This window comes from Cebus imitator, unplaced genomic scaffold (assembly GCF_001604975.1).
Source record: "Cebus imitator isolate Cc_AM_T3 unplaced genomic scaffold, Cebus_imitator-1.0 Scaffold45, whole genome shotgun sequence".
Taxonomy (NCBI): domain Eukaryota; kingdom Metazoa; phylum Chordata; class Mammalia; order Primates; family Cebidae; genus Cebus; species Cebus imitator.
The window spans coordinates 17095916-17115912 of NW_016107360.1; the positions used below are offsets into that span (position 1 = coordinate 17095916).

Consider the following 19997-nt stretch of genomic DNA (forward strand, 5'->3'; position numbering starts at 1 on the left):
GTAGAGACGGGGTTTCACCGTGTTGACCAGGATGGTCTCGATCTCTTGACCTCGTGATCCACCCGCCTCGGCCTCCCAAAGTGCTGGGATTACAGGCTTGAGCCACCGCGCCCGGCCTTGGACATACTTTTCTAGGAAAAAGTCTTTTTTTTTCCTTCAGCACTTTAAACATCATACCACTCTCCCCTGGCTTATAGAGTTCCCACCGAGAAGTTTTCTGTCAGACATACTGGAGCTCCATTGTAGAGTATTTGTTTCTTTTCTCTTCCTGCTTTTAGGATCTTTTCTTTATCCTTGCCTTTCAGAGTTTGATTATTAATGATATTGCAGTAGTCTTATTTGTGTCAAACCTGCTTGCTGTTCTGTAACCTTTTTGTGCTTGAATATCGATATCTTTCTCTAGGTTTGGGAAGTTCTGTTATTATCTCTTTGAATAAACTTTCTATCTTTGTCTTTACTTCCTCTTTAAGGGTAATATCTCTTGGATTTACCTTTTTGAGGCTATTTTCTAGATCTTGTAGGTATGCTTGATTGTTGTTAAATTATTTTTTCTTTTGTCTCCTCTGCCTGTGTATTTTCAAATAGCCCGTCTTCAAGCTTACTAATTCTTCTACTTGATTAGTTCTGTTGGAAGACACTCTGATGCATTCTTCAGTATGTCAATTGCATTTTTCAATTCCAGAATTTATGCTTGATTCTTTTAAATTATTTCGATATCTTTGTTAAATTTAGGATAGGATTCTTAATTTCTTCTCTGTGTTATCTTGAATTTCTTGAATAGCTGCGTTTCCTAAGAACAGCTGTTTTGATTTCTCTGAAAGATCACCTATCTCTGTCTCTCTGGGATTAGTTTTGTTTACCTTATTTAGTACATTTGGTAAGGTCATGTTTTCCTGGATAGCCTGGGTGCTTGTGGATGTTCATCAGCATCTGGGAATTGAAGGCTTAGGTATTTATTGTTGCCTTTGCAATCTGGGTTTTTTGTACTTGTCCTTTTTCTGAAGGCTTTCCAGGTATTCAGAGGGACTTGGGTGTTACAATCTAAATTTTGGGTCACAGCAGCCATATCTGCATTAGGGAGCACCTGAAGCCCCATAACACTCTGGCTCTTATACTGTAGTGGTACCACCTTGGTGGAGTTGGATCTGATCCAGAATAATTCTCTGGATTACCAGAGAGATTCTTGCTTTCTGCTCTTACTTTTTCCCCAACAAATAGAGTCTATCTCTCTCTCTGCTGTGCTTCCTAGAGCTGGGGGAGTAGTGACACATTCACTCCTGCGGCCACCACCAATGGGAGTATGCTGAGTTAGAGCCGAAGCCATCATGTACTGGGTCTCATCCAAGGGCTGTCATACCCACTCCCTGGCTAACATTTATGTATGCTCAAGTTACTAGGTCTCTACAATCATCTAGTGGTAAAGCTAGCCAGGCTTGTGTCCTTCCCTTCAGGGCAATTAATTTCTTCTGGCCCCAGGTAGGTTCAGAGATGCTCTCTGGGAGCGAGGGTCTGGAATTAGAAACTTAGGAATCTACCTGGTGCTCTGTTTTAGTGCAGTAAACTAAGTGAGTAAACTCAAGCTAGAAGCAATGTCCATCCCACACTTTTCTTTCCTTTCCAGAAGAGTCTCTCCCCATTACTACCACCACCTAGGCTTACAGTGAGTACTGCCTGGCTACCCGAAGAGCTTGCTTGGTGCTCTACGCCGCTGCAATCCAGCTGGTACCTATGCTGTAAGACAAACCCTCCTTTACTCTTCTCTCTCCTTTTCTGAAGCAGGATGAGTCTCCCCCATGGCCATTGCAGTTGGGAATGTGCTGGGTCTGACCAGAAGCCAGCACTTCTCTGAATTCCACATAAGGCCCATGGCGAGTACTGCCTGGCTACCACTGTTGCCTATTCAGGGCCCAGGGGCTCTTTAATCAGTAGGTAATGAATCTTGCCTTGAGTGGATTTTTCCCTTCAAGGCAGTGGGTTCCCTTCTGGACCAGGGTGTGTCTAGAAATGTCATCTGGGAGCTAGGGCTTGAAATGGGTATCTGAGGTCTCTGCCTAGTGCTTTATTCTACTGTGGATGAGCTGGCATCCAAGTTACAAGACAAAGTACTCTTTACTCTCCTTTCTTCAAGCAGAAGGAAGGGGTCTTTTCTAGAGCTGTGCACTACTTTGCTGGGTGTTGGGGGAAAGGTGGTGCAAGCACTCCCTTGGCTGCCCAATCTGGTGTCTCATTGGGTCTTTTGCTCTCCATGTCCACTGGCACTGAGCCCAGTGAAGCACTAGGACTCGCCCAGGAATTGTGATTCTTGTGGCCTGGACTTTCTTTTATGTTTGTTTAGGACCATAGAACACTTTACCTACAGTGGCAAGGTTCGCTGTAACTCAATTTCCTACCACTGGGATGGACAATTTCATTTTTTATTCTGAATAGAAAATGAAAATGAGGTGGAGGAACATATTATGTAGGGCATTGGGACTCTTTTAAGGACTTGAGCTTTCGTTATGAGTGCCAGAAGAGCTACTGTAGGGTTGTCAGCAAACATGAATATTCTTACCGCGTTGTTGGAAAGTTACTGTAGAGGCACGTAGACAGAAGCTGAGAGACTATTTAATGGCAGTCATCCAGTGCAGATTAAAGGGTGTTTGTTAGGCTTGGTCGGTGGTTCACACCTATATTCCCAGCACTTTGGGAGGCTGAGGAAGGAGGATCACCTAAGACTAGGGGTTCAAGACCAGACCTACAACATAACAAGACCCTATTTCTAACAACAAAAAAGTTAGCTTAATATGTTGTCATGCACCTCAGCTACTTGGAAGGCTGAGGCAGGCCACTTGAGCCCTGGAGTTTGAGGTTACAGTGAGCCATTATCATACCACTGCACTCCAGCCTTAGTGACAGAGTGAGAGTCTGCCTCTAAAGAAGAGTCAATAAAAAAGAAATGTTTGTTTCATGCATGTAGAAGTGCACTTGCTGATAAGTGGTTGGATTCTGGACATATTTAAAAAATAAGGCTGGTAATATTTACTGATGTATTTTATGTGGTTGCAAGAAAAAGAAAAGGGAGGAGGAGTCAAGCATGGCTTTAAGGTTCTTTCCGGATGACCAGCTTAAAGAATGGAGTTACCAATAGCAGAAATAAGAAACATGCAGGAGGGTAGCTTTGAGTTGGAGAGGTAAGGCCAAAAAGGAACTCAAGGGTAGCCATGTTGAGCTTTAGATGTCTGTTGGCCTTCTAAGTGTAACTGTTAAGTAGGCTGCTGGATGTATGTGTCTGGCTGGAGATACAGAGGTGGAAGCTGGCATGAAGAAAGTATTTAAAGAAAGTATTTAAAGTATTTAAGACTGAATGAGGCCACTAAGACTGGAGTCCTTTACCTTCATTTTGTTCCTTCTTTTTCATCTGTGAGGATCTACTTCTGGTTAAGAGCCAGCTTCTGCATCCTCTGTCCTGTGAAGCCTTGCTCTGCTCTCTGATGCAGGCCGACTGCACACTCTTCCTACTGTGCTACATATTCCACATTGGATTATAATTGCTTTTATTTAAAATAAGTTTTAAGACCTTCCAATTAGACCAAAGTTTTTTATATGCAAGCATCATGTCGTCCTTGCCTTTAGAATAGCTTCTGTTGTACCCCAGATGCTCAATAAAAATGTCTTAAATGATTGATAGTGGATTGATTAAAATATGTTCAGATGCCCATGTTCAGTACTTTGGGACTGAGGAAGAGCTGCATGAACTGAGTGTGCCTGACTGCACTTGAAGGGAAATGCCTTTCAATCACGTGCTTCTTACTGAGGTAGAGTAAAACCTGGATGCAATAAATACTACTTAGGGTTTTAAGATTTCCTTGATATCTATATATGTTAGTAAAAAACAGACTTTCACAATTGGATAACTTAAAATGTTTCTATTTTGCATAAAATGAGGCCAAACAAGAGACCATCAGGTTCAACACATGTTCTTTTTGTTTTTAAAACTACTATTCATTTGTTTTAGTGTATTAGCAAATGAAAGAAGCCATTTATTTTCTATCCATTGAGCTATATTTCAAATAATTTCATGCTACACATTTATAGATCGGCTTTGTTGGAAAAATATAAGTAGTTAAATGTTTTTAATTCCACAGGTATTTAAATTTCTAAGTTGCTGATATGAATTTAGTCTCTGGGATGGAAAATAGAATATATTTTTTAAAATAAAAAATAAAGTTTTCATTCCAATCTTATTTATTTATTTATTTATTTATTTATAGTCAGAGTTTCACTCTTATCAGCCAGGCTGGAGTGCAGTGGCCTGGTCTTAGCTCACTGCAACCTCTGCCTCCTGGGTTCAAGTGATTCTCATGCTTCACCCTCCCAGGTAGCTGGGATTACAGGTGCACATCACCATGCCCAGAAGATTTTTGTATATTTAGTAGAGTTAGAGTTTAACCATGTTGTCCAGGCTGGTCTGAAACTCCTGTCCTCAGGTGACCCACCTGCCTTGCTCTCCCAAAGTGCTGGGATTACAGGTATGAGCCACTGCACCTGGCCCTAATCTTATTTTGTTACTATAAGACAAAATGAAAATAACTCATCATTTCACTAGTTAGAGATAGTCACCATTCTATTAACATGTAGGTATTTTTGCTAATCTGTGTTTTATACATATATATTTACAAACTTAGAATAAAATGTACATGCAGTATTATATTTTGCTTTTATGTTTTTATTTTTTCTGATAACAGATGTTTGATAAGATATGATTTTTAATGGTTTCTAAACATTTTATTATAGATACACCATGATTAAAAAATATTCCCTACATACCATTTGGTTGTTTCTAAATTTTAAAAATAACCACAAAAGTATATTACTGCATAAAAGACAATAGTATTTTTATGGGTTTTGATATATTTTTCTAAAATGTTCTCTAAAAGGATTCTAACAGATTTCCATTGGTATCAAAAGTATATGAGAGTTTCTGTCTCCATGTATCTGCTCTAACAGCTGGACTCATAATTAAATACAATTTATTTGCTAGTTTGAGATGATAATCAAATATACCTTTTTAAAAATAGTTTTAAAGTATGCATTTTTTTAATTTTGTGAAAGTTTTCACTTATTTATTGACTGTATTATTTTTATCTGTGTATTGTCTGTACATGGCCTTTTACCTTTTTCTGTTGCGTATAATCCTATTTTCATTGATTTGTAAAAGTTCTTTACATGTTAGGTTTAACATATAAAATTGTTTTCATAGGCTAAAAACAGTTGAATATCAGGAACTTCTTCATATAATTTAACTTAACATGTTGTATTTTACATTGGTTGCCAGTGTTTTCCAAGTTTGTTCTTTGTTCTTTCTGTGTTGTATTCTTAAGCCTGTAACAAGTTTAAAATTTTAATGTAATTTAATTTAGAGATTCTTTCCTTTGTAGTTTCATCTGGTTGCTTTCTTATAGGAAAAGTTCTTACCATCTCAAAGGAAGATAAATATTTTTGTAGTTTCATATTTTTAAATTGCACTTTAAAAATACATCTGGAATTTTGTTTTAATGTGTTGTTAAGGCAGGGATCTGTTTACTGAGTGATAAAACCATTATTTACAAATTCCTAAGCAAAATCCCATTTTTTAATTTCATGCCCCATTGGTGAAATCACAAAATAACTATATGTCTTAGGAATGTAGTATCTTTGACCTGATTCTTTATAAAGTGCATTATTCTGGTGACTTAGCTTAGCTGGTGCATTTTCACAGACCAGCAATAATTCAGAGACCTTCATTTTGTCAATGTTAACACTGCTTTTAAGATAGAAGCCTTAGGTTACATATATTGGATTTAATTGGTGATTCCTTTTAGCATAACTTTCTATCATTCATAGAAGCATACTCATTAGCCCACATGAGCAATATTGTTAAAATATTTAATCAGATGCAAAAATCCTTGACAAAAAACTGGCTAATCGAATCTAACATCACATCAAAAAGATAGTACATCATGATCAAGATCAAGTGGGGTTCATCCCAGGGATGCAGGGGTGATTTAACATATATAAGTTAATAAAAGTGATATATCACATAAACCAAATTTAAAACAAACCCATATAGTTATCTCAATAGATGCAGAAAAAGCATTTGATAAAATCCAGCATGTCTTTATGATAAAAACTCTCAACAAAATAGGCATAGAAGGGACTTACCTCAAAGTAATAAAAGCTGTATATGACAAACCCACAACCAGCATCATGCTGAATGAGAAAAATCGAAAACATTTCCCTTGACAACTAGAACGAGACAAGGATGTCCACTTTCATTACGTTTATTCAGCATAGTACTAGAAGTCCTAGCCAGAGCAATCAGATAAAAGAAAGAAATAAAGGGCATCCAAAAGAGTAAGTCAAAGTACTCTTGGAAAAGAGTAAGTCAAATGGTCTCTGTTTTCCAATGATATGATCGTATGCCTAGAAAACCCTAAAGACTCATTCAAAAAGCTCTTAGATCTGATAAGCAAATTCAGTAAAGTCTCAGGATACAAAATCAACGTATACGGAGCGGTAGCACTGCTATACACTAACAACAACAAAAATGAGAATCAAATGAAGAACTCAGTCCCTTTTATAACAACTGCAAAAAAAACCCACCCACCCACCCACACACACACACACACACACACACACAAACTCCAAAAAGCCACACACACACACATGCACACAACCCCTCCCCCCCAAAAAAAAAGAAAAACCACCACCAACACAAAAAACATAGGCATATACTTAACCAAGGAGGTGAAAGAGCTCTATAAGGAAAACCACAAAACAATGCTGGAAGAAACCACAGATGACACAAACAAATGGAAACAAATTCCATGCTCAAGAATGGGAAGAATCAATATTGTGAAAATGAACATAATGCCCAAAGCAGTCTACAGATTCAACACAATTCCTATCAAAATACCATCATAATTCTTCACCGAACTAGAAAAAACAACCCTGAAATTCTTATGAAACCAAAAACAAGTCCGCATAGCCAAACCAATATTAAGCCAAAAGAGCAAATCTGAAGGCATCATATTATCCAACTTCAAATTATACTGCAAGGCTATAGTCACCCAAACAGCATAGTAATGGTATAAAAACAGGCACATAGACCAATGGAACAGTATAGAAAACCCAGAAATAAAGCCAAATTTACAGTGGACTGATCATTGACAAAGCATACAAAAACATGAATTGAGTAAAGGACACCCTATTCAATAGACGGGGCTGGGAAAACTGGCAAGCCATATGTAGAAGAATAAAACTGGATTCCCTTCTCTTGCCTTATACAAAAATAAGCTCAAAATGGATCAAAGACTTAAATCTAAAACCTGAAACCATAACCAAAAACCACCTGTACCCAAAAAACTATTGAAATGTTTTTAAAAATGAAAAGAGATTGAAGGCTTTGATATCCCTAAACAAATTACATACTATATTATCGTTATTGACACAGCTTTTTGAAATTTATTCATTCACCCTTTTTTTGGTGCTATGTGTTTTTTTTTAAATAGTGGTAAAATATATGTAACATAAAAATTTACCATTTCAAGCATTTAAAAATGTACAGTTCTATGACATTAGGTACATTCACATTGCTGTGCAATCATTACCACCATCCATCTCCAGAACTTTTTTATCTTTCCTAAGTAAAACGCTGTATCTCTCAACCCCCTCCCCCAGCCCCTGGAAACCACCAATCAACTTTGGGTTTCTGCAAATCTGACTACTCTAGGAATTTCATCTAAAAAGGATAGTTTTTAGGATACAGGTGGTTGTTGGTTACATGGATAAGTTCTTTAGTGGGCTTTTCGTGCACCTGTCAGCTGAGCAGTAGATAATGTACCCAATATATAGTCCTTTATCCCTCACCGCCTCCCAACCATCCCCTCCTGCCAGTCCCCAAAATCCATGCCATCATTCTTATGCTTTTGCATCTTCATAGCTTAGCTCCCACTTATACATTGAGAACATACCATACTTGGTTGTCTATTTTTAAGTTACTTCACTTAGAATAATGGCCAGCTCTATCCAAGTTGCTGCAAAGGACATTATTTCATTCCTTTTTATGGCTGAGTTGTATTCTGTGGTGTATATACACCACATTTTCTTTATCCATTCATTGATTGATGGGCACTTAGTTTGGTTTCACATCTTTGCAAATGACATGAATAGACAATTCTCGAAAGAAGATATATAACAGCCAACAAACATATAACAAAGCGCTTAACATCACTAATCATCAGGGAACACTACTCAGCCATAAAAAGAAACAAAATAATCTATAATGTCTTTTTTTTTGTGTGTGTGAAACCGAGTCTTGCTGTGTTGTCCAGGCTGGAGTGCAATGGTGTGATCTTGGCTCACTGCAACCTCTGCCTCCTGGGTTTAAGTGATTCTCCTGCCCCAGCTTCCCAAGTAGCTGGGATTACAGGCGCCTGCCACCACACATGGCTAATTTTTATATTTTTAGTGGAGACAGAGTTTCATCATGTTGGCCAGCTCCTCTTGAAATTCTGACCTCCAGTGATCCACCTGCCTCAGCTGCCCAGCCTATAATGTCTTTTGCAATTGATTTTTTAAAAAGTAAATTGCTTAAGTTCTGTAATTAACCTTAGCTGTCAAGACAGTCTGGTGAAATTTGTTCTTTTGGTGAGGGAAGACCCTGGCTACTCTCTTTACCATTTGGACACATGGAATATCAGTAAAAAGTGTTTTTAGAGAGTCTGAAGAAATATATATATTTTCTATTATCCAAACTCTTCCTATCTGAACTCAGAAACTTAATTGGTTCAGTTAATTTTTTAGATAAATGTTTTATATTTAAATTGTTGCTGTTTGCTATCTAAATTGATGGAACAAAACTGATTTAGTAATAAACTTTTCAACTCAAAGACAAAATCAATTTAGATAGAGAGGAATACTTGTATTGGGTAAGAGAGGAGTACTTGTGTTGAGGGTAATGCTGGCTTTTCTGTGTGATTGACTGTTCAAAGGATGAAGATCAAACAGAAATGCCTGTTTGAATTCAAAGTACTGATGAATCTGACATTCTCTGAGAAGCTCCCCAAAGGTCTGCGCTTTAGCATCCTAGAGTTTCCTGAGGACTCATTGGATTTCTAGGCTTTAGTGGGGCCGACTAGAATGGGGAACAGACTATAGCCACAACTCAGAGGGAAGGGAAGGTTTGCTCTCTTGTAATGGGCTTGTCAGAACTGAAAGTTGGGATTTCCATGGCCACCAGGTGGCTTCAGTTACATGCAAAGAAAGGTTCTAGCCCAAAGGTACTCTGAGGTTGCTTTTCACACTTCAGGAAGATAATTCCATTTGGGGAGTATTTGTTTTCTGAGGGGTAGATGGCAGAACAATTCATAAAACTTAAAGCTTTTGAGGATTATCTAGTCTTACCTTCTCATTTTACAGGTAAAGAATATTTAGGAAAAGTTCCCCAAGTTGACTCAGCTCTATAGGGGTGGCATCAGAGATAGAACTCAAGTCTTTTGAGTCCTAGTCTAGTTCTTTAGCTGTTGAACCAGTGATATCAATCTAGTTTTTATTCCTTCAAAGCCATATGACAGGGTTGCACGTCACTGACTATACCTGAGCCCTGGAGACATGTATATCGCAATGTTGTGTTTAAGGCCAGTGGTGAAGTGGATGCTGGTGGCCATCTTATGGGCAGAACTGAGCAATGGTAGTATCTACTTCCAACCCAGTGGAGCTTTTAGATTAATGAAATCTACCCGCCATGATCCACAGTTGGGGAGTTTTAAACATTTTTGTTCATTCTGAATAAGCCTAGACTCTTACATGCTTCATCTATTGTATAGCTTATGTCCTTTTCTCTTCTTCAGATGAATAGCAACATTTTAAAATCTTCTTTTTTCTCACAATTTTTCTATTTTTGTTTACTTTTGGAGACAAGGTCTTGCCGTGTTGCCCAAGCTGGATTCACACTCCTGGGCTTAAGTGATTCTTTGCCTCATCAAGTAGCTGGGAGTACAGACATCTGCTACTGTGCCCAATTTATTATTTTTGATTAATATCTAACCTTTAGAACAGAGTCAAAAATACTTTAAAAAATCAAAAGTTTCTGTAGAAAGCATAACAAACAAAAGTGAGTCAAACAATTCCATCATGTGTGAACGCAAAAATGGCTTATGACGATGTTGAATTTTTTTGTTTCTCTGGCAAACTTAGGGAGGAAGAAAATACAGTATTCATCTCAGCTGCTTTTTATGACATGTTCACAAAAACTTACAACTTAAAAAAAATGGTATGCTAAAATTATCTGTAATTTATAGATTATGGCTAGTTTCTAGAGTAAAACAGACCTAAAGGAGCCTAAGAGAAAAAGAAGAGTGAAATAATGGGAGGAAAAGAAATAATTGGGATGAAAAGAGTGATAAAGAAAGAGCTGGTAAGCGGGACAACTGGCTGCTTCTAGCTAAAAGTGAAGAGAAAGAGAGAACAAACTAGAGGGCCACTTGAGTAGGAGAGCATGTGAAGGAAGCTGTGATGGGTGGGCCTGGGAGAGGGCAAACTTGAATCTTAAGGATAGAGAGGGGGAAAAGGATGAGGAAAGATTGGGGTGGGGGCACTTTGTTTTGCAAGACCTCCCGTGGCTTCCCATACTAACTTTGTTTGCTGTTCTGTCCCCTGGATTGTCCCGTCTTCACTCCTGTGCCTCATTCCTGGTCTTAGGCCAACCAGCAGCCCAGCCGTGTCTCTTGCTCCATTGTACCTCCACAAGTGTTGTTCATATGCTTATTATGGATATGCCAAGTGGTAGCTGGAGGGAGGATTAAAAACAGTACTTAAAATGCTCTTAGAGCAGGATTTGCTTTGTAGTTAGGTCCCCAAAAGTGGTAGCTATTATAATAAGCTCTTTCCCTGCCTTAGTTGATCTTAACATTGGGAGTACTTCTATAAATACCAATCATGTTTGAAGTATTTGAATTGAGTCTTTGAAGTAAAACTCTAGAAATAGATATATTGTTATTTTCTTAATGGTGTGTTGATGTTGAATTGAGTAAAAGTGTAGTTGGTCAAGACTAAATTACTGAAATTTAAAATTATGTCTTATTTTCTTTTTCTTATTGTAGTGATTTAAAGGGAGTGATAGTCACTCTGAGTGATGATGGTCACTTGCAGTGTTCATACCTGGGGACAGATCCTTCTCTGTTCCAAGCTCCAAACGTTGAATCTCGAGAACTAAACTATGATGAACTTGATGTAGAAATGAAAGAACTGCAGAAAATCATCAAAGATGTTAACAAATCACAAGGTATCTCATGTGCAGCTTTCTATTATTTTAGTATTCATTGTGAAATTCATGTTATCTTGTATATAGATATTATTTTGTATATTTGTTAATTTTTTCCTCTAGGCTTAATTAAAGTCATATTTGTAAAAACAGTATTGCTCTTTAGCACACAAGGTCTTTATGTTACTTTACAGAAGCATGTTATGGCTTCTGAAAACATATTTAAGAAAATGTTTTTGTTATTAATGTTTCATGGACAGCACTATGTAGTTTTTTTCTTTACATACTAAGAAAGGAAGAAGTACTTCTTTTGGTGGTAGTTTTAGGCCTTGAGAAGAGCATTAAAATTTAGAGTGGTCATTTATTAACTTCTGATATTCCTGAAATGACTTTAGGTTTTCTTTCAAAAGAAACCAAAGCACATGAGCTCCCATTTTGTTACTAAAAATATAGTCATTTGCAGCTTAGTGACATAATTTATGTTTGTAGTTAATTAACCGTCCAAATGGTGTGTAGCTTGTGGTATGCTGATTTCTAATGACTCAGAGGCTGATGATATTTTCAGTTCCTGAGTTTTGAATAACTCAATATTATCTTACTTTGGGACTCACAAGGGTATAATTTTTTTGTAAATTAAAAGGAGAAACGAAACACCAATCCTGCAGTTTGAGTTGGACATGTGAAAAGCATTAGTTTAAGTTCCCTTTTCAGGGTCAGGTAAAAGTATTTTTTTAATGAGAAAAAAATGGACTATTTTCACATAAAAGAAATGTTAAAACAAGCAGGAATAATAAAAGAAGCCGAGCATCAAAAGCCAACCAAAACAACAGAACCAGTCTTAATCCTGATCCAATCATTTTACTAGATTTATGTACTTTTGAGTCTATATTACCAACATTGTATTCCTCTGGTCCTGAGGAATTGAGATAATATATTTTAAAAATATGAATATTAAAATAAAGTTATTATGCTTTGGTTTCACACATTCCTTTGGAAAGTTTTGAAAGTAAACCAGTGAAGCGCAGGTCTTTCAAGTACCTCCAATTACTTAAAAACCTATTTGTTGTCAGCACTGCCATGTCAAATAGAGAGTGATCAAAATTGGATATGTCATATCTCAGTATACAATTTTTTTTTCAATTTTTGATACTAGCATTTTTTGGATTAATAGAATTATAAATCTCATTTTATAAATTAAAATATTGGGGAAGTGTGGCATAGGCATGAAACATGAAATTTCCAGGGTTCATTAAATAATATAGCTTTCACTCCAAATTTCGTCTTGAGATTGTGCCCTTTCCATAGTAATGTGCCAGAGATATTTTGATTAACATTAATTGAATGTGAAATTTCTCAGAAAATCCCTTACAGTTAAAAGTTATTTCTTGGTGGTTATAGTGATGAACTTGGATGAGAAGGTTTAGGCTATTTTACTTGTTATTACCTTGATCCCTTCAGTATATCTTGAAATAACTGCTAATTAAATTAAGGATACCCCTACAGACTTAGGTATAAAGTGCCATGATTTACATAACCTCAATTCTTAATTAATGTTTGAAGTTCCTTGCCCCTTCTATGCCATTGCCATTTAGTTTTATTTCTGAGAAAGAAACAAAGGGAAACTTTTAAAACTGAGAGGTATTTAAAACATTTTATTTCTAGATGTGAAAAAAAATTAGTGTCTTATACCCTTATAAAACCATGGTATGTTTGTTTATTAAAATATCTGTAATTATATAAGAGCACAAAATTGTTTTATTACAGTTTTAGCTTCTTTTTATTATAAGAATTTAAAACGCTGAACTTTGTGATGACCCCCATCATTCATTTAAATGTCACTTATTGCAGTATAGGGGCTTTAACTTACAAAAAATTTTCATAGTCTTGCAGGTTATGTTCAGTACTTAAAGCTTTTAAAAGTGTTTTCAAAGGAAGAGTTGCAGCAAAATTTAAAGCCAGTTTAAAGAGTACATTTTGTTGTACACATGGTGTATATTATCTACTGTAATAAAAGTGTTTTTGAAGCTGATTTTATGTGTGTAAGTTATAAGAGGAATGTATGTTGTAAGCATGAAATCATAGTAATAATTTCTGTATGGCTCATAGATTCTGAAGCTTTTTATACTCAACTCATTAGTGTGAATCCTGCCTAGTATTTTTGTTACCAGTAGTCAACAACATGTACTGGTAGGAACTTTCAAAGACAGAATTTTATTTATGATTTAGATAGTTGATCATGTTGTCTACCCGGTGTGAGTATGAGGGACTGGGTGCAACATTGAGATAGGTGCCCATACATCTGTGTCTTCAGAAAGGGACAGACAGCAGTAAGAGGTAGGGGTATAAATGAAAGTCTGCACCCTGCTTGAAATGTCCAGCATAACCACTGATGTTATCACTGAATAGTAGAATCATTTGTATTTTGTGACACTGATCACTTAAAATTCTGTCTGGCTACATGTCACAGAATACCCAAATAAGATAGAGGTTTCTTTCTTTCTCTTGTAAAAAAAGCCCACTGATGGGCAGTCCAGGGTTGGCTTGGCAGTTCCACAGTCATCAGGGACTCTGATTCCTTCTATCTCAGGGTCATATATTGGTCCAGCATGACTTTTGGAACTCCTGCTCTCACATCTGCTGCTGAGTCAGCCCCCTTAAGGAGCTTTCTTGGAAGCCACACCCTGAATGGCTCCTACTCATGTCTCACTAGCCGCTCCAAGCTGCAAAACTGCAAAACTGGCTGGGAAATTACGTAATTTAGTTGAGTACTTTGTTGCTTAGAATAAAATTGGGCTTTAAGTAAAGAGGAATCAAAGAGCAGTTATTGGGATGGGCAATGAACAGCCATTTGTACTCTCATTAAGTTATGGAAATTTCCATTCCAAATCATGCAGTTTGGTGGGAATGCCTGATACCAGTTGTAGGCAATTCCTTTTTTTGTGAGACAGCTGATTTGTGTGGCATCATCCAGGTGCTTTCTATATTTTCAGTCAGCCATCCTCAGAGTGTGAGAGATGTTTCCTCTCAGGGTCACAGGGTGATCTCAGCAATTCTAGGTGTTATGTTCAGAGATGATTTTCAGGGAAGAATCATCAGGCTGTTTCTCCCGAGGCTCCCTCTTATTAGGAAGGAATAACTTTCCCAGAAGCATGTGCCAGCTCTCTCCATTCCCAGCTTTCCTTACCTTCCATCTGCCAGGATTAGGTCCCACGTTCATTCCTAAAACAACAAATGGTCAGTGGAAGGAAATCACTGTGACTGGATTTGACCCTGGTGTCTCTGAGATGAAGGTGAATAGCTCAACAAAATTAAGGCTCCAATACAAAGAGGGAAGTGGGAAGAATGGATGTTGATGAGGCAGCCAGTAGTTCAATATATTATATATATATATGTAGTATCACATATATATAAGTGACATATATGTAATTTTAAAATGTTTTTTGTTTAAAATCTTTGTGGTTGATACTGTGAATAAGTATCTCATTATGCAATATAAATATGTTTAAAATTATGAATTAATTTACATTCCCACCAAAGATGTGAAAGCATTCCTATTTCTCCACATCCTCTCCAGCATCTGTTGTCTCCAGATTTTTTAATATCGCCATTCTAACTGGCGTGAGGTGGTATCTCAATGTGGTTTTAATTTGCATTTCTCTAATGACCAGTGATGATGAGCTTTTTTTCATATGTTTGTTGGCTGCATAAATGTCTTTGAAAAGTGTCTGTTCATATCCTTTGCGTACTTTTTGATGGGGTTGTTTTTTCTTGTAAATTTAAAAAATCTTTGTGGTTGGTACTATGAATAAATATCTCATTATGCAATTTAAATATGTTTAAAATTATGAAAATAACATGTATATGATAAAAATAATTCAACCAGTACTAAAAGGATAAATAATGAAAGGCAAATCTTTGTTCAACCCAAGATCCTAGTTACACTCCATAAAGGCAATTCTTATCAAGAGTTTTTGTAACAAGCAGTGGGGAAAGGATTCCCTATTTAATAAATGGTGTTGGGAAAACTAGCTAGTCATCTGCGGAAAGCTGAAACTGGATCCCTTCCTTACACCTTATACAAAAATTAACTCTAGATAGATTAAAGATTTAAACATGAGGCCTAATGCCATAAAAACTCTGGAAGAAAACCTAGGCAATACCATTCAGGACATAGACACGGGCAAGAACTTCATGACTAAAACACCAAAAGCAATGACAACAAAAGCCAAAATAGACAAGTGGGATCTAATTAAACTTAAGAGCTTCTGCACAGCAAAATAAACTATCAGTAGAGTGAACCGGCAACCAACAGAATGGGAAAAAATTTTACAATCTACCAATCTGATAAAGGGCTAATATCCAGAATCTACAGAGAATGTAAACAAATTTACAAGAAAAAACAACCCCATCAAAAAGTGGGCAAAGGATATGAACAGACACTTTTCAAAGACATTTATGCAGCCAACAAACATGAAAAAAAGCTCATCATCACTGGTCATTAGAGAAATGCAAATTAAAACTACATTGAGATACCACCTCACGCCAGTTAGAATGGCGATATTAAAAAATCTGGAGACAACAGATGCTGGAGAGGATGTGGAGAAATAGGAACACTTTTACACTGTTGGTTGGAGTTTAAATTAATTCAACCATTGTGGAAGACAATGTGGCGATTCCTCAAGGATCTAGAAATAAAAATACCATTTGACCCAGCAATCCCATTACTGAGTATATACCCAAAGTATTATAAATCATTCTTTTACAAAAACACATGCACACATATGTTTATTGCAGCACTGTTCACAATAGCAAAGACTTGGAACCGACCCAAATGCCCATCAAGGATAGGCTGGATAAAGAAAATGTGGCACATAAATACCATGAAATACTATGCAGCCATAAAAAAGGATGAGTTCATGTTCTTTGCAGGGATGTGGATGAAACTGGAAACCATCATTCTCAGCACACTGACACAATGACAGAAAACCAAACACCACATGTTCTCACTCATAAGTGGGTGTTGAATAATGAGAACACACAGGCACAGGGAGGGGAACATCACACACTGGGGCCTGGGGGTTAGGGGGCTAGGGGAGGAATAGCAGGGGGTAGGGAGATTGGGGAGGAATAGCATTAGGAGAAATACCTAATGTAGGTGACGGGGCAATGGATGCAGCAAACCACTACCAAGGGATGTGTATACCTGTGTAACAAACCTGCATGAGATGTACATGTACCCCAGAACCTAAAATATAATAAATACAAAAAAATAGTTTTCGTATATTCCTCTAGAAAATATTCATGGTTATGTAATTGTTTCGACACAAATATATGCGTATTAGACACATTGTATTACATCTTGCTTTTTAAAACTTAATAGATAAATTTTGCAGTTTTAAAATATCAGTATGTAAAAATGGATAGCACTCCTGTTTACAACTTTGGGACATTGCATAGTACAGATATACCATAATTTATGTAACAGTTAGCCTGTTAATAGATATATAGATATTTAGATTCTTTTCATTTCTGAAAAAGTAACTACTAACATTAGAGACCTCCTTGGGCATGCTTATGGGTCTTAGATACATTCTTGTGAGTAGAATTAAGTCACAGGATATGTACATTTTACATTTTGATAGTTATAGCCAACTTACCTTCAAAAGGGCTGTACTAATTTGGGCTTCCACTAGTAGTTAAAGAGAGGGCATTGAAATTCCCAATGCTGGTCAGTCAATGGCTCACATCTTAGCTAATATCTGCAGAAGGAGACAATGTTTTTTTTACTGTATTATAGAGGTAAAGAATTAGCATCAAGCTTCTAATACTGTAATATATTAGTTTTATCAACTTGTGGGTATGTTTATGGGGCTGTTTTTATTTATGGTATAGACACACCTTTAAAGAAAAACTATAGACAGAAGGTTTTATTTTATGATTAAATGCCTTTTCTTTTTTTTAAATCACAGGTGTTTGGCCCATGACTGAGAGAGAAGATGACTTGAACGTTTCTGTTGTGGTTTCTTCTAACTTTGATTCAGTTTCTGTAGGTGTACTTGCAGATTTTAAAGGGGTTTATAATAGTAGTAGATTCTGATGAACTAGGGTCAAAATGTGTTGATTTAAATTTTGGTCCTTCAGGTAGAAACTTCAGGGAGGATAACAAATTGTAGGCCTTGTTACTTTCTAGATAAAAACATTAGTAGACCCTTAGTGCCAGTAAGGAGCTCCTTGGGCAGGATTTCTGTTTTAAAAAGAAGTGGGATTGTGGGGGAAGAGAGCAATAGAAGGCTTCTTGCCCTAGTTCTAATCCTACTTAAAAAAAGTTTTTTTTAACTTCCTTAGTTCCATAGCTTTGACCTAATATTAATGTAGCTGAATAATACTGACCCTACCAGATTTTTGTTGAAGGTTCAATGAGATCATGTTTGTGAGTGGCCTAGTTCAAAGTTCGATGATTTCTAGTCTTTAATACTTGGTGGTAGTGGTGGTGGTAGTGGTGGTGGTGGTAGGGTAGTTTAAGAGTATATAGTTGGTTCAAGAATTATTTTTTCCCTTATTTCTATCTGTGTGACACAAAGCAAGGTACTTAATTTTCTTAGTCTCAATTTTTTCATCTGCAAAATGGAAATAATAATAGAATCTACTTTGTTGATTGTTATGATAATTGTTATGATTGTCATTTTCATCTAATTACATTTTACTTTCAGCATTATAATAATCGTCACCATCACCATCATCACTATCATTATCACTATGTCCATGAGTTGTCTTGTTCATTGCTGTATAGTGGTTGCCAAATAATGGGTGCTCGATATGTATTTGCTCTATGAATGAGTGAATTAATACAACTGAGAAACAGAAAGGATGAAAGGAGGACTGTTCTTGATTATATTACTTCATCTCCTGACTTAGTTTTCTATAGGTACTTGTCAGGATATGATTGCTTATGTCTCACTGACTGCAGTTTATCTGTGTTTCTACCAGCAGATGATCAATTTAGGGAAGCGGTTGAATTCACTCATTTTACCATATTTGGAGTTTATATCATAAAATTCTGCCTGGGAAATGTCTTCATTATTTAGGTATCAGAGCATACCTTAACGTGTATATCATGAGTGTCCAAAGATTAATCTTAGTATAAACAGCCAATCCAATTTGTGATAAAAATCACATTAACATTGCTATAGTGTAGTAAATTGGATACACAGAAAAGTAGGACTATATATGAAAGAAATATTCACCCAGCTGAGTCACATAGTAGAGGCACTGTTTTAAACATTGGCCATTCAGCACACACCATTTTTCATTCTAAGTGTGTAGTCTAAGTGGAACATTTCTGCTTAGTTAGCTGACAAATGTACATATATTTTCTTGCTGTGGAAATGACTTTTTTTTCCCCACTCTGGGCAACTAAGTTTTTCTAGGCTCTCTTCAACATAGCTATTTGGAATGAGGAATTCCCTTTCTGTTTTTTAGGAACTTTTAGTCTTTGTAGGAAAATGCCTTATGTAGTAGCCCTATATTATAATGTATATTTCCCTGTTGGTAACCCTGAATGCTGTTTTCTCTTAAGTAAGTGTCCCTTTCCAGCTTCATTTTCCCCGCATTACTGTTTTTTCCTTCTTAAGCGATTTCTTGACAGTATCACATTCATCTCATTGGAAAACATTAGCCTTACAATTTATGTGGCTTTGGTGCCATGACGTCTTCTTATAGCCATTTCTTTCTTGCTATAGCTTTATGTTCCCAAAGGACTGGTATCCTTGAAGTATCTAGGTGTTTAGTTGTGGATTGAAAGGAGCAGGAAACAGGAGATGTTGATTTCTTTTCTAGATCTATGGATAGCTAACTGTAAAATATTTCCTGGATTTTAGGTAATATTAGAGCACAAAGCCTGGATTAATATTTTACTTTGAATCATTATTATGAAAGCATACATCTCAAAAAAGTAATATCATTTATATTATAATGGAGTCTTTCTTAGAGGACATAAGCATTACTATCCCATCTTCCTGATTGAGAAGCTGGATCATAGTTCAAATATTGTTTCCTGTGGAGCCATAAGTAGAATATGAATCTCTCAACTCTGAATTCTGCGATGCCCATTATATTATAGGATCCCATTGCTTAGAAGTGGTTTAGTTTTTCTTAGTTAAAAATATTTCAAGTAAAAAAGCACAATGGATATTCATTGGTTGGATAGAGATATAATTTTAATCCCAAGAATTCATATGGGTATTATTAGAAAACATGTTACCCCTTAGTCTTATTCTATCTTACAGCATTTTTCTGTATCAATGTATTACTCTAAAAAATAAGCTCTAAGTGACAAGGGAAGTGTTTTATATATTACATTATACTATGTATTGTTTAAGAGGTAGGAGCAGGTAATGCAAGCTGACACTCAAAGAATGCCTATTGAATTAGTTTATGATATGCACTGGTTAAAAAAAAAGTATACTTTCATGTTGCATTTCTTTTCTTTTTTCCTTTTTATTTTTTGAGACAGAGTCTCACTCTTTTACCCAGGCTGGAGTGAAGTGACGTGATCTCCGCTCACTGCAACCTCTGCCTCCCAGGCTCAAGTGATTCTCCTGCCTCAGCCTCCTGAGTAGCTGGGATTACAGGTGCCCGCCACCATGCCCAACTAATTTTTGTATTTTTAGTAGAAACAGGGTTTCACCATGTTGGCCAGGCTGGTCTTGAACTTCTG

General features: G+C 36.6%; 1 protein-coding gene across 6 annotated transcripts in view; it reads left to right on the forward strand.

Annotated features, from left to right (window-relative positions):
* Positions 1–19997, forward strand: part of BBS9 (Bardet-Biedl syndrome 9) — a 466532-nt gene that overhangs the window by 198373 nt on the left and 248162 nt on the right. For all 6 annotated transcript variants that reach the window (XM_017527150.2, XM_037737962.1, XM_017527153.2 and 3 more), the window contains exons 10-11: positions 11121–11302; positions 17251–17327. In XM_017527150.2, the coding sequence (XP_017382639.1) occupies positions 11121–11302; positions 17251–17327 (259 nt within the window). The remainder of the gene's footprint in view (positions 1–11120; positions 11303–17250; positions 17328–19997) is intronic.